General features: G+C 46.6%; 1 protein-coding gene across 2 annotated transcripts in view; it reads right to left on the bottom strand.

The window, feature by feature from the left end:
• Positions 1-14,322, bottom strand: part of Bmper (BMP binding endothelial regulator) — a 253,526-nt gene that overhangs the window by 218,952 nt on the left and 20,252 nt on the right. For both annotated transcript variants that reach the window (XM_041657223.1, XM_041657224.1), the window contains exon 3: positions 2,571-2,670. In XM_041657223.1, the coding sequence (XP_041513157.1) occupies positions 2,571-2,670 (100 nt within the window). The remainder of the gene's footprint in view (positions 1-2,570; positions 2,671-14,322) is intronic.

Below are 14,322 nucleotides of genomic sequence, written 5' to 3'. Positions count from 1 at the left end.
TCAAATGGAGCTGCCCAATATGGGGATATAATGCCTCTCCAAGAAACAATAGACTATCAAACAAAATGCCCAGTGTTTGGTATGAGATACTTCTCTTGAAATTATTGGCTAGAGACACCCCCCAAAAAAACAATACAGCCTCTTAATACTGCTCTTTGAAGCTCAATACTAATACATTATTGCTGTAGATACCACATCCATGAGTCATAGGGACAGGGAAGAATCATGCTGGCACTGATCTGGAAACATCATCCCCACTGGCTAGCTTTCATAGTGTTAGAAGCTGCTGTGCACACTATTGAGGAAAAGAAGAAAAGTAGTCATTGGTCTTACTCAACTATAAACCCAAAAACCCATAATAATGATCAGCCTGGCAAGCTAGGCCCTTTGGGGCAATAGTGGCACAAATGTTATAGGAGTAATCGACCACACTGATTAGATTTCCGATCTGCTTCACAAGATTTAACTCATGAATGATATCGTTGACTGAGCCAAGAACTCAAGGTTAAGTTATAAGGTCCTGGGGCAGAAACTTCTACTATTATTCTTCAAAGTGAGCATGTCTTCAATCTATAAATACGTATCTATATACCCAAATCTCAATGTAGCTCTGCTCTCATCATGATTAGTACAGAGGCTCACAACTGATCAAAGTCCAGAGAACAGGAAACTGTGCAATGTTTAACCCTAAACGACGGGACCTCTATTTCATACCACACCCTGCCAAAGCTCAAGGATCGTCATGGGAGAGGGTGCAGGAGGGTTTTCAGAGCCAAAGGCTGTGGGTGACTGCTGCAGATGGGGTTGTCTAGACCTGATAGGCCTGTGGCAAGTGTGATCCAGTGACTGAACATACACAAACAAGACCTGACCAAGATCAAGCCAGTCAAAATGCCATCGCCGATAGTGGGGGGACCCACAGAGCTCTGGGGCTAGCTAGGGGTCTACTGGCAGTGGATGGATCCTGCGGGGGGAAAGAGAGTCGCAGCCCCTATTGCCCACTATCCAGGGCTGGCCCTACACATTCTGGCAGCACTAGGTGAATGCTGAGATTTTTTATTTTTAAAAAAAAGAGTACATGAAGTTGGAAGGGAAAATTCGTGGTGCAGGAGACATGGATGAAGTTGGAGAGAAAGGAATTTGGGGCCAGATTTGATTAAAGTACACTAAGTGTATGGCATTCTCAAAATATATGGTTTTTTAGAAGGACAAAATAATAAATATCAAATGTAACTACATGTTTGAGGTGTCAGGCATGCTAATTGCCCTAATGTGCTGGTTGCACACCCATGCATATCACACTGTACCTGACACTATACAAAGACATTATTTATCAATTTAAATAAATAGTTTAAAAACAGTAACAGAAAGTTGGTCTCTCGCAGTGAAGGACCAGGAGTCAAAAATTAAGGTGCTGATCCTCAGGTGCCCATCTGGAACTCCCCAGGGGAAGAGCCCCTTGCCTCTATCAGCTCCAGCTGCCTTGGGAGTTTCCTCAAGCCTCATTCATTGCTCCAGCCTCTGCTTCTTTGGGCCACAGCCCTATTTTCTGTGTCTGTCTATTTTTCTTTTTGCATAAAGACACTTACTGGTCACATTAGCTTTGGGGCCACCCCAATCCAAGATGATCACTTTTTGATTAGACGATATCCGCAAGAAGCATTTCTTAGTAAGCAAACCCTTTCTGAGCCTATATGAACTTTTGGGGAATCTCCACCCCGACATGTACTGCTGTGTTCTGACTTAGCAGAGTATTTCAGGAGCACATAGCCTAACTCTTGGGACTGAGTTTCAGGTGTCGCTACACCACACCGCACTATATATCCCCACACCATTCAAGACCAGACCCCACTTCTGCCTTCTAGAGGCAGGTCCCTGCACTAAAACGAAATAACAAAAATGGACACACAATGCTTAATTGTCTGTGTGAACTACACACCACAGAAAGTTTCTGGGGCAAGTGTCAAGCGAGAGCCAGGGGCCTCCGATGCCGCAGCCCCTGGCCAGGGTGGTAGGAAAGACCTGGGCCAAAGCCAACAGCAGGCGCCACCAGAAAGCATTCCAGACAAGCGTGAGGGCACCAGGGTTGGGAGCAGGAGACTTGGGGGCTGCTTCAAAGACGAGCGGGAGAACAGAGATTTAATTTGGGAAGGAAAAAAATTTTTAATAGGAACCAAAATGATAAAATTTGGGTTTAAAGACTCCTCTGGCAGAGGAGGGCTAGACGAGCGTGGAGCCTGGAAAAACCAAGTGTTGAAACTTCTTGACAAAACACGCCCATGTGCATGTGTACAGATGTGCATAGGCGTCACGTTTGCATCTTCTTTGCCACGGCGTTTTAACAACTTGCCTCGGAAAATGTACCAAATGTGCAGATCTGCCTGCGTCTTCAGCCCCTCGCACCCCGTTCCTGGCAGCTCCCGTGCCAGGCCTGTGTACACAATGCTCCGATTTCCCTCCTAACACCCACCTGTGTTCCAGCCAAGAGCTAGAAGGGAAGAAAGGTGAGAGCGAGAACTGAAGGTGCCCGGAGCAACAGCCGGCAGAGAAAGTGGCCAGGGCCCACTCACCTTTGCATCGCTCACAGCAGGCGCCCCTCTGCTTAATGGCCAGCGCACAGTCCCGAGACAGCACGGGGCACTTCTCTCTCTTGCAAGTCACCTCTTTGTTCTAGACAAAAAGAGACAAGGGACATGCGGGATCAACCTCACTCGGAATCCAAAATCCACAGCTGCAGCTCCCTTTTCCTACCCTGCCTTTAATTTGGCAAGAAAACTCCGAGATAGCTGATGGAATTTTTCTTTCCCTGGAACAGAAGCATCCCCCAGGAATACCGGATGTTAGCAAAGTAGCGTGATTTCAGAGATGAGGCGAGCTGAAAAGCTCTGACTTTACGTGCCAGCCAGCCTTGCCCAGATAACCCCACGCTGAGGAAGAAGCTTTCTCCAGCTCCATCCTAAGGTTTCTTTTTAGTATACACTCCAGAAAAGAAAATATTTGTGTAAATCATATTTTGCCCATTGGCTACCTGGGCCGGGATTGCGTCGTGAGAACAAAAATATTTTCTCACGGCTGTCCAACAGGCCCTAAGAGTAGAGTGCATTAAAACGCACCAATCTGAAGTTCCAACTCAAATAACGACAGAGTTGAGCATTGAATCGGTTCAGTAAGAGAAAAAATAATATTCCACACGCCAAGCAGAGACACAGTCCTCAGTGTTTTATAGCCGTGGGACAGCTGCGTTACATTAGCGCTTATGCTAATGAAGTGCGGTAAGCATTTACATCTCGGTTTATCCCGAAAGGTTAGCTGTTAAAAGGTCTTAGAGGAGATCCCAACACCCCTGCTGCCTGCTTTGACTCCACAGAGAGGAGAGAGCTCTTCTGATAGCAAAACCTGATCAACCAAGGGAGATCTGGGCTGTAACAAAGGCTTGTGACAGGTTTTGCACCATGGCTCCCATTGTGGTTTGAATCCTGTGAGGTAAATTTTACTGATAAAAAAAACCAAAGCACTGCTCAGTGAGGGTAGTTGGCCATCCACTTCTGAAGCAGCTTCAGAGGCCCCAGGGAGGATCCCTCTGAAGTCACAAATGTGTGGCCACCCATGCACCAGCCTGAGTCAAGGCTGTGGCTACTTAGAATCTTCATTTCCCCAAGTGTGACTATGGGGAACCATATTCCTAGCTCTGCTCAGTTTGGAGCAAGCCTACCGCTCTCTTCAGAAGAGATCAGGAGAACGTACTCCAGTGACCCTAAGATGAGTCATGTGTTCTCGGTATACTTCAAGAGTGGAAGGACAGTCTCCCAGCTCTGGTCGAGGACCTTGGTGAGTGTGCCTGTCAGTGTGTGAGGGAGAAAGTGAGGGTATGAGCTGTGCACATTAGAATCTGAGGGTCAACCCAAGCTCATCTACCAAGTGCAGACTCTGGGCAGTTTAAGAGAAAATGTGCCCCCTCCATGTCGCTCCCAAATTTCTTTTATGCTCTAGAGTTGACAAGACACTCCCAGTGTCTTACTGAAACCAGTCCAGATTGTCATCCTTCAAATGATTGGACACTCCGAAGAGTCATAGAACCCTAAGCCCTTCAAATCTCCATTGCACCCTCTGCAATGGGTGAGAGGGAGCAGGGAGGATTGGATCTGCTTCTCAACCGTTTGCTTTCTCTGTAGGTCTTGCTACTCTCCTGCCCTGTTGCTTCGCTAGGCCTCCTGAGGCCTGCTAAGATCACTGTTAATGTTCTGTCCCAACTCTGGTGGACATACCCAGAGAAAGAGCACACACCTGGACTCCATCCTGAAAGGGCTGTTCTTGCTAGGTTTGTTTTGGTTTTTTGTTTGTTTGTTTTTCTTTTCTTTTTTTGATTGCAGCGAAGGATAGGAGCCTGTGTTACCTGTGCAAGGCAATGTCTGGTCTCCTCTCTCCCTCCCTGTTTCTTTCTCTTTCCCTCGCTCCTTCCCGACCCCAGTCCTTGTTCTTCTTTTCCACTGTCTACTGTATGATAATTACACCCAGGGCTGACAGCATTCATTCATTCATTCATTCTGATCTGTGGCACAGCAGTCTCCCTTCTTAACTGTACCCCAGAGCACGCCCACCACGCAGAGGCACTCTTAACAAAGAATGGGTCTGCCTTCTACCTACTGCAGCACAGATCTGAATAATGCAAGATGGCCCGCCCAGGTGCTGAAGCACAGCTGTGAGAGTGTCCTTGTCCCCAGTGAAGACCAGGCAGATGAAGGAGCTGTCTGGGCCGAGGAGACAACGGGCCAGGTGCTCTGGCTTCAAGCCCTCCCACCCCAGCTTCATTCTTTCCTTCCCACTGATGATGGCTTCACAGCTCGCAGTTTTGTTTTTATAACTTTTCTTAAATTCCAAACCTAACATAGTTAGAATCACAATGAAAACTAAAGAGATATATTATTTTTAAGTTTTAGGCAATTCCCATTGAAGGCAACGAGATTAACTATCAGACCGGTGTTTATGTCCACACTGCTTGACATTCTGGCTGTGGCTTCATTGCAAAGCAAGGATCCTAGTTTAGCACAAACTCCCTCACCCCAGGAGAACTGTGACTATCACAAGCAGGGTTTCTGTCTCACGGGTGTGTGACAGTGTAGCAAATCTGGCCACAGCTGAGAAAAGGTTTCCCTAAGATGGTGTCTTCTCCAAAAGGAGGCATCAGAAGGGTCCCCTAAGAGCACGTCCTCTCTAGAAGGAGGCATCAGAAGGGTCCCCTAAGAGCACATCCTCTCTAGAAGGAGGCATCAGAAGGGTCCCCTAAGACCTTGTCTTCTCCAAAAGGAGTCATCAGAAGGGTCCCCTAAGACCGTGTCTTCTCCAAAAGGAGGCATCAGAAGGGTCCCCTAAGAGCACGTCCTCTCTAGAAGGAGGCATCAGAAGGGTCCCCTAAGAGCACGTCCTCTCTAGAAGGAGGCATCAGAAGGGTCCCCTAAGAACACGTCCTCTCTAGAAGGAGGCATCTCAGGCAGAGATCACACTTGTGGGACAGTCAGAGTGATGGAGAGAAGCAATCTGAGATCTGTAGGTAGGAAGGCATGCACTCTTAAGCTCTTCTAGCAAAACTGGAAACTTGGGAGACAGTTAAAACTCATAGCAGGATCCCAAGACTCATAATAAATAGCTTGTAATTGTAGTGCACCATGTGTGATGTCCCAGGCAGATAATTTGTACAGTCACGTCTGGATTTTAAAAAATATATGTATACAAAGACAGATACACACAACACACACACACACACTCATTCCTGAACTTTAAGTATATGTTTAGGAAGATAAAATTTCTCTTCTGTTTACCCTTAGAATTTTCTCTGTCCTGTCAGGGGTCAGGTTGGAGCTGCCAGATCAGATTACTTTTCTGGAGTCTGATCGGAAGCTGGTTGGTGTGGATGTGAAGATGAACTTAGAATACCAGGCCCTCGAGGAAAACAAAACAATAAAGCTGCAAGACCACTTTTGAGAAGCTGCTTCCTCGTCCCCTTAATTGATTCTAACAACTACACGGGAAGTTCAGACACAGGTAATTAACACTGCTTGCCTGGTTTCCTGGACTTGGACAAGACACAAAAACCCATATCCTGGAGCCAGCGGCTCTGGAGAGGAGTGGAGGCATGGCATACACAAGCCCCACTTTCAGGAGGTCTCACCCCCACTACAAACCAGAGCTGAGGCTAGAGGCTGAGACTTGCTCAGCTCACGTTTTAATTCAGCAAACTCTTTGAGCTGTTGATTCATACATACGGGCACTTTCTCTGATCTCTTTGGACTCTGAGCTACGTAAGAACCGTAAGTGCATTCTTCTACCCAAAACTTCACCTCAACTTGATTTTATAGGTAAAGAAGGGTCGGCCACATGGCCAGGGTCAGCAGACACAGTGGGAGACCTAGAACACTGAGAGGGCTCTGCCACGTTAACAGCCTGGACATGCAGCCACTGTGTAATCAGACACTTCGGTACCTCCATGGGTATTCAGGAAACAGAACGGAAGAAAACACCGTCCCCGCCTGGGTCCTCCTCACAACATTCCATGTGTGAAGTGAGCCTCTGCCGTGAGCAGAATCACTCCAAGGACCTGCCTCGGAGTCATGGGACAACTCCAGGTACCAGCTGCTCGGAGGTGATGAGAAATGGAGGTCCAATCAGATATCAAGGCCTTCACACCTCAGAAAGAAAGACTGACACCCTCTGTTTTCCACAAATTCCAGGTGGGGTTGGAAAAATCACCCATTCTAAGCAAACAGAAACAATTGTCAAAATGCCACATTCACCCAAGAAAATGGTCAGAACATGACCTAATCAACGTGTAAGAGCACAAATCCACAGCTCTTGGCTTTCTCATCGTGTTTCTGTGCTTGCCATTTCTAGGGTCAGCCAGTTGGGGAGTAAGGCCTGCATGGTTCGTGTCTCCTTTTATAAAAAAGGGACAGACACCTTAATATCCACAAATATATATAATGATGCATCCCAACGCGATGATATATGTATGCATGCAAGTATTTATGTACATGTGTGTACATACATACACACACACACACACACACACACACACACACACACACACATATATATATATATATCATGGCCTTGGGATGCACCATTAACAAGTTGTCAACATGAAAAAAAGCAAAAGGGGGGGGGGGGTATAGAGAGTAAAAAAGAAGAAAAAAATTTACATGTCTGGCAAGAAAACTCCATAAGGACAGCAGCCAAACCACAGCTCCAGCCGCAGCCAAGTTCAGACAGGATGACAACAGGCAGCTCGCTAAGTCTCACACTTGCCGCCAGATGGCAGCACGGAGCTCCCTGGCCCTCAGAGCGCCAGCCTTGAGCCTGAGTCCTGCTTGCAGAACAGGCTCCTATCTGAGAGTGAGCTAAGGACAGAGACAGCGGGACACCAATGGGAAGTCTTTCTAGCTGCTGTCATGCACTACAAGAGAAAAACGTCACGGAGCTGTCCTGGAATATTTCCACAAATGTCTTTGAAGACATTTCTTCCAAAACCTTTTTTCAGAGCCAATCACATGATTGAATGCAGAAACTATTAACTGTTTTTTAAATCTACGTTAAAAAATAAAAACTAATGGCAATAGTGTGGGGACAGAAACGCAGCAGCTAATCAAGTGGCAGTGGTGAGGGCAAGCCATCTGCTGACAGACACTTGTTAAATCATGACACAGAAACGCAAGTGTCCTGCAGTAAGGCTGATGCGCCCCTTGGTCCTCCATACATACTAGAGACACGGCAGGCTGTGCAAGTCTCTTCTTCTGGCCTCCGTTTCCGTCTGTTCTGGCCCCTGTCGAAGCAAGGTGTGCCCGAAGGCAAACAGGCAAATTCAAACAGTCAGATTCTTTTTCAGAAGACGAGGAAGTCTACAAGTTATAATTCTCTTCTTTTCTGCCCAAATGAACACTGCCCACTATGTCAACAGAGCATACTGGCTGAAAAGTACTGAGAGTAAGCAGGCAGAGGGCTCTCCTAAGTTAGTCCTTCTTTCCTTCGGCCTACCTCTCCCTCTTACATATACGCACACTATTTCATTGTGGTAACCTACGACGTATAGAAAGACCTTCAAAAATCCCCCATCCAGATGCAAACACCCACAGGAGTAGAAGCGAGTCCATGGACAATGGGTCGTCCCTTCTGTCATCAGCTGATAGAGGGAAACACGACCCAGCATCATGCTGGCAATGCTGGCAACGCTGGCATATGAGCAGGTTCAGCCATGGCTCACTCCGCTCCATCCTGTGCAGCAGGGATAAGTGCAGGCCACAGGCTTCCTAGCTCAAGAAACAGGAAGAATTCGACGTGGAGTCAACAGCTTGGAAATAGGTAAGGATCATGGGACTCCCCGACCCTTAATCAGATTCCTCAAGCACACACAATGGTGTTTCATATAGCCTGTCTCAAAACTGCTCAGACAGGAATTTTCTCTCAGGAATATGGATGTTGTATGTTGAGCTTTCCAAGGAAGGGAGACCAGGCGAAACGGATCCAACTTCAAGGCGTATATTCTCACCAGAATTTCTAGTCTCCCCATGCATGAAGTTAAATGGCTCAACTTTTCCTTGAAGTACCCCATTCTAACCCAATCCAAGCCCCCAAAGAGCCCAAGGGGATGTTATGGTACTTTTAAACATAAGGCCCAGCTTCTCGGAGGCAATATTATACTACTTCCCATAAACAGAAGAATAATACTTGGTGTTTACATAGCACCTTTCCTCTGATGAACAGAGCAGACATTAGTTCATTTATCCTCACAGGGTTCTTAAGTTTTTCAGGGGGAGGAACGGTCCACAGTGAATGGAAGTGTCTTGGACCCCTCAAAGAACTGCCAGGCAGTTTAGCTGAGAACTCAGTATGATTCCCAGGCCTGGATTAAGAGTCCAGGCAGGAAGGTTAGTTGCTAAGACACGGCACTAAAATTTATAGGTATGTCATACTAGAATTAGGTTAGCTCCAGCGCAACCTGGGGGTTTTAGAACTAGATTAACATGTAGTCGAGCTACTTTGGGGGTTTTCCAGTCAGACCCACCACCTGGGTCAGAGAGGCAAAGCCTGTGCTGTGTAAGGCAACATCGAAAGCATTTGGCCAGGACTTGGAAAGAACGGAGACCTCACACCTCATGCTAGGCCTCAGAGGTTCTTGAATGCAGAGATGCAGACAAGGGTTGAAGAAATAAGGGTTTGAGTGGTATTCAAAGACCCAAAGAAAGTAGGCTGCTTGAATGATTGGAAATGATAGTTCCTTCTGTGGAACCTGTGAGCAAGAGATGCTTTGTAAGGGAACATGAGCAGCACCCGAGATGAGCTAATGCTAGCTTATACCTACTTTAGCCTATCTCCTCCAGGTAATAACTGCTCTCAGCATGTTGGAAATCATAAGGGTAGGCATGGTGTGCTGAAAGAGCCCACTGATTGCCAATGGCAATACTAAATCTGACTCGTGATTTATTATTTTAATTGTATTTTCACTTGCTTCTTCATTACTGATAGTAAAACTGACTTCTCCATAACTCTTATACAGAAAGAGCTGGAGGGAAAAAAAGTACAAAATAAACTGCCTGCCACAAATCCTAAGGGTGCACAAATAGAAGACTCTGGGTCGTGTCTCTGTTCAGTGGAACTTGGGCGAAATGGGAAAGACTAGCAAGACCATTCTGAAACTGAAGTTGAAAGATCCTCAAAGAGCAATATGGTTCTCCAGGACTTCCCTGCACTTGAGCTGAACCAAACTCAGTCAGGGAATGGAGGGAAGGGTGACTGTGGCCCTTACACTTTGGACTTCCTGTTTGTATCAGAGGGTAGCATTTCCAGATTTTTCTCTACCCCTAACCTGCACTGCTTTTGCAAACTCCTTCAGTAACCAAGGTCACAACCAGTCCCCGCCTATCTCTAGTCAAATCGTTAGTGGCACAAAGTTTCCAGGCAAGAAACTGACCTATGACTTAATGACAGGACCCTACATGTCTAGAAAATCTAGAATCCAGACTGGACTCAACACCCATAGTATGTTTGCCCCCTTGACCCTTGCAACAAGCCTTCGGAAGCCATTGGTGCTCCTCAGCTTTCTGAGGGAGAAAACTGGAGCACAGAGAAGTAAAACAATCCACCAAGTCTGCAGTGATCCAGGGCAGAGGCTAACACGCAAGATTCTCTGCCGGCGAAGCATGGCCTGATTGCCACAATTCACAGCCTGGTCTCGAGGCTTAGATGAGCTATCTTTCCTAGCAGCTAAGAATTTAAATATTTGCCTCCATCAAGCATTCCCCACTCTCAGACCATTATAAACCTTGGTGCTTTATTTGAACACACAAGCAAAAAAAAAAATATCTGAATTTTAGGGAAGACAGATTAAGTCTCCAACTTAAAAACAAGGCCCAGCTTCTAAGTGCCTGGTCAACATCATTTGCAAGATGGATCAGAACCTGGACTCAACCCTTTCGAGCCCATTTCTTCCTCAGTTTGTACTTGAGGGCGTCCTTTCCCAGAGCCATAATTCTGGAGCCTTTGTGTTAAAATGTCTTGTAAGAACATCGTGCAGTCCATTGTACGACATCTGGGAGTGTTGTTCTTTCTTCCCTGTCTAGGCTCAGTGAGTTTACCCCAGAGACCTGGACCCTGGCAACCGAGGCCTCCTCCGGCCCAGCTCACAGCACAAACTCAGGACAAAGCTGCCCTTGAAGCCAGACCATTTAAAAGACTTTATGAAGCCCACTGGGGCCCCCGATTATTTTGCAACAAGTCATATCCCATGAAGAAATTCACTTCTCTGCAACACCAAACAGAAGGAGATTAAAGAAAAAAGGCAGGGGGGTGAGAAAAAGGAGTAAGGACCCTGCTGTTCTGTCTGGCCAGAATCATGTCTTTTAGTACCCACATCCTTACAAAGACGGTGTGCTGATGATATATGGCCCTCATACATCACGGAATGACAGTGCTCTCCCCATACCCCACCTTGAAAATATGACACGTGCCAGCAGAAGCAACGGGGGATTAATAAGGAGGCTCTTTTTACGTTCAAGTTCCCTAACATTTCAATTTTTTTAAAAAAAAACAGGCTCTAGTTTTTTCGAGGGATTGTTTGGGGTCCTAGTCTGGTTTCAGGGTTCAGGATCTGGCTTTCAGTTTTTCCTTTTCAAGGAATTCATAGAACAAAGGAACATGGGCTGTTACAACGTCCGGACTACTCAAGTGCAGCTGTGATTTAAAACAGGGCAGTGTCAAGCAGCTCCTCATTCTGTTTAATCATATTTTGAAATAGAACCAAAACATTAGAGATGGCAGAACACAAAAGAAATAACCACCAAATAAAAATAGTAGCCCAAAGAAAGTAACAGAGGCTGTCTTTTATTATACGGTACGTCGGTAGGTCGTGTAAGTGAAGGTCCCCGGCAGCCCCACGTTTACAAACCGAAACAGACTGGCTAGAAAGCTGTACCGGACTGTGACCATAAGCCCTACCAAGATCACTGCTCTGCTACCGCACTCAAAGAAGACTGCAAAACCAAAAGGCATGCTGTGCCCTCTTCCATGGTGGATAGGAGCCAAGCACATGAAGAAAGGGGGAAAAAAACATGGGCACCCTTCACTGATTTTGGCCAAACGTTCAAATCTCCCCATCCCGAAGGGACTCCGACAACTGGGAGATGGAAGGAAGTGGGTGATGTTGGGGGTTGAGAAAGCTCCCGGAAGACTCCTAACTTGGGAAGAAGGTGCAAACCAGGGACAAGGGGCGTGGACCCTGCAGAGGAGTGGCTTCATGCACCAGTGGCCCTGGGGCCTCTCCTAATGTCGCTGATTACTTTACACTGCTGGGTGCCCTTCAGCACGTGGTGGATAATGAATTGGCTTCTTCCCCTGCCCCAGAAGGAAAGAGGAGAGAAGGGGGCTATGAAATTCCACGCATAGACCTCTGCCTTTCTCGGGATTTCTCTCACAGAGGAGATGATGGGCCGTATCGGGTGATTCGGTTCTGCCCATCAGCAGGATCTAAGACTCAGGGCACTGGCCTGCCTTCCTCATGTTTGGGTGACAAAACAGTCTCTGTCAGGGCTAAAGGGGTATGGGGGAGACAGGCAGTGAGGGTAAAGACTTTGAAGAGCAAAGAGATTGGGAGAGCCAGAGGATCAAACAGCTTGCTGTGAGATTTTGCCTCCTGGCGATGCCAGAACCTTAACCTATAAAGGCTCACCAGCATGGCTGCCTAGACAAGAACAGCAACAGGAGACAAATTCAGGTGGACAGGGGAATGCCCATGGAGTTCCAGCCCTACATGAAGAACCACAGCGACCAAGGAATGCTGAGAGCAGGAGAAATAGCCTTCCCAGGGGAGGGGCACAGGAGCTGTTTATCCAATGCCAAACGATCAGTCTGGAAAGACATGCAACTAATATTATATGGACTGAACAGGTTGTATTTATGGATCGATGGAAATGTAATATATGTATATAACAACAATTAGCGGGGGAAAAAAGGCCATGAATTTGAAAGAGAGCTGAGGGCATACGTGAGGGGATTTGAAAGAAAAAAATGACATAATTGTATCATAGTTTCAAAGCAATTGTAGTAAAGCAACTCCATGAGAAGTAGAAAATGTGACAATTAAGAGGACAGTGACCACAGCGCTTTAAAGGTCGCTTTCCCGAGTTATATAATAACAGAATCTGGGTTCCCTGGTATGAAAAGCCTATGGATTCAATGGACCCTTTCAGTACCTAAGTTGTTGTTAAAGAATAAAAAAAAAATGTGTTTAAAACATGGAAACAAAACATCTTAGAAATGGTTGGCAAAGTTACCCCCTGGAGGGTGAGCCCCTTGATGTCAGCGCCTATCCCCCTCACAGATACACAATTCATACTGAACCTACGTCCCCGAGTGTCCCCATCCTGCGGGTCAATAACCAGCCACAGAGCAGATGAAACGCAAGAGTTTTCAATGATTGCCCAGGGAGAGCCCGAGCACCGCGGGAGCTGCAAAAGTACCTGGTCTTGACAAGTAAACAGGGCTGACGTCCCTGGGAAATGGCAGGGCAGAGGAGCTGCTGCAGCCCATCTGTCATTTTGACAAAGTAACTTTCTGGTCACCAGTGAGATACTTTTAAAGACATCTGCACAGTTGACCCTGACCACCAGCAATCACCAAGCCTTTCAAAGGTCCCTGTGAGACAGAAGGCCCAGTTGGTTGTGGCTGAGACTCTCAAATCCTGCCTCTACACCATTGTAAGGGCAACGTGGTACCTCAGTTGCTAGGAAGTTCCCTGGCCCCAGGCTACACAGAGTTGGCACTACCTCAGAGGGTATGTGGTCAGTCTGAGTAACACCAGGCAAAAGAGCAAGAGGGCACAAGCGTCTCAAGGTCCAGAAAACCCCAGCCTCAGACAGCTTCCCCATATGCAAACCATTCTGAGCTGGAGTTGCTCTGACTCATCCATGAGGGCCATTAGCAGCGTGTTCTCTCCACTAAAGCTTTCCCAGGGGTACATGCAGATGTCAGGAAGAACGGGAGAAACCACAGGCGTTTTTCACGGGCTTCGAATGTAATGTTAATCTACTAGTTTCCATTTTCAAACTCTTTAAACCATCAATAAGAGCCAAATTAGCACATAATCCACTGTTGAGATTAAAGGTATTATGAACACATGGAAAAGACTGGATATCGGTAAAGCATCCTTAACGCAAACTTATTGCTTAGGGGATTCTCGTGTACCTCATTTAAAAAAAAATAGCCCTGGTTATTATTTCCAACCATTACTCTTGACAAAGCCTTCCTCTTAAGGCAGCTCCTCAACACTGATGAATCTACAGACAAAATCATCAGAAGAAAACAATCGGCCTTGAGAACTGTGATGCCTTGGCTGTAAGCAAGTGTTCCTGTAGATTAAATGCTCCCACTGCATAATCCACCCTATCTGACTACAGAAAAAGAAAGCCATGAGTCTATTTAACAAATATTTTTGAGGCCCTGCTGTGAGCCAGGCTTTTTGCCAGGTTTTGCTGGGAACAGAAAATATGAATCAGATACATCTTCTGCCCTAGAAGAGCTTACAATCCAAGAGAGATGGGGCGGGGCAAGAACCCAGCAGAAGAATCTCTGGTTGCAACAGAAGCAGTCAGCAGCGCTGCTCACCCATCGTGGAGGAACAGACATGACAACAAATTCCACCGTCCAAACCTCTGAGATCACCCCAGGCATCCTGGTTCTTTAGACACTTTGTGGGCCATTGAATGAGCCTTTAAACCGCTCTGTTGTACACTTATCTCATTGATGCAAAATGCGACCTGCGTATGTCAGTCCTCTGAGACT

This window comes from Microtus oregoni, unplaced genomic scaffold, assembly GCF_018167655.1.
Source record: "Microtus oregoni isolate MIOR12 unplaced genomic scaffold, Mior012 000008F_ref0000371, whole genome shotgun sequence".
NCBI lineage: Eukaryota > Metazoa > Chordata > Mammalia > Rodentia > Cricetidae > Microtus > Microtus oregoni.
Note: the sequence above shows the minus strand (reverse complement) of the source record. Positions and strands in the feature narration are given on the sequence as shown.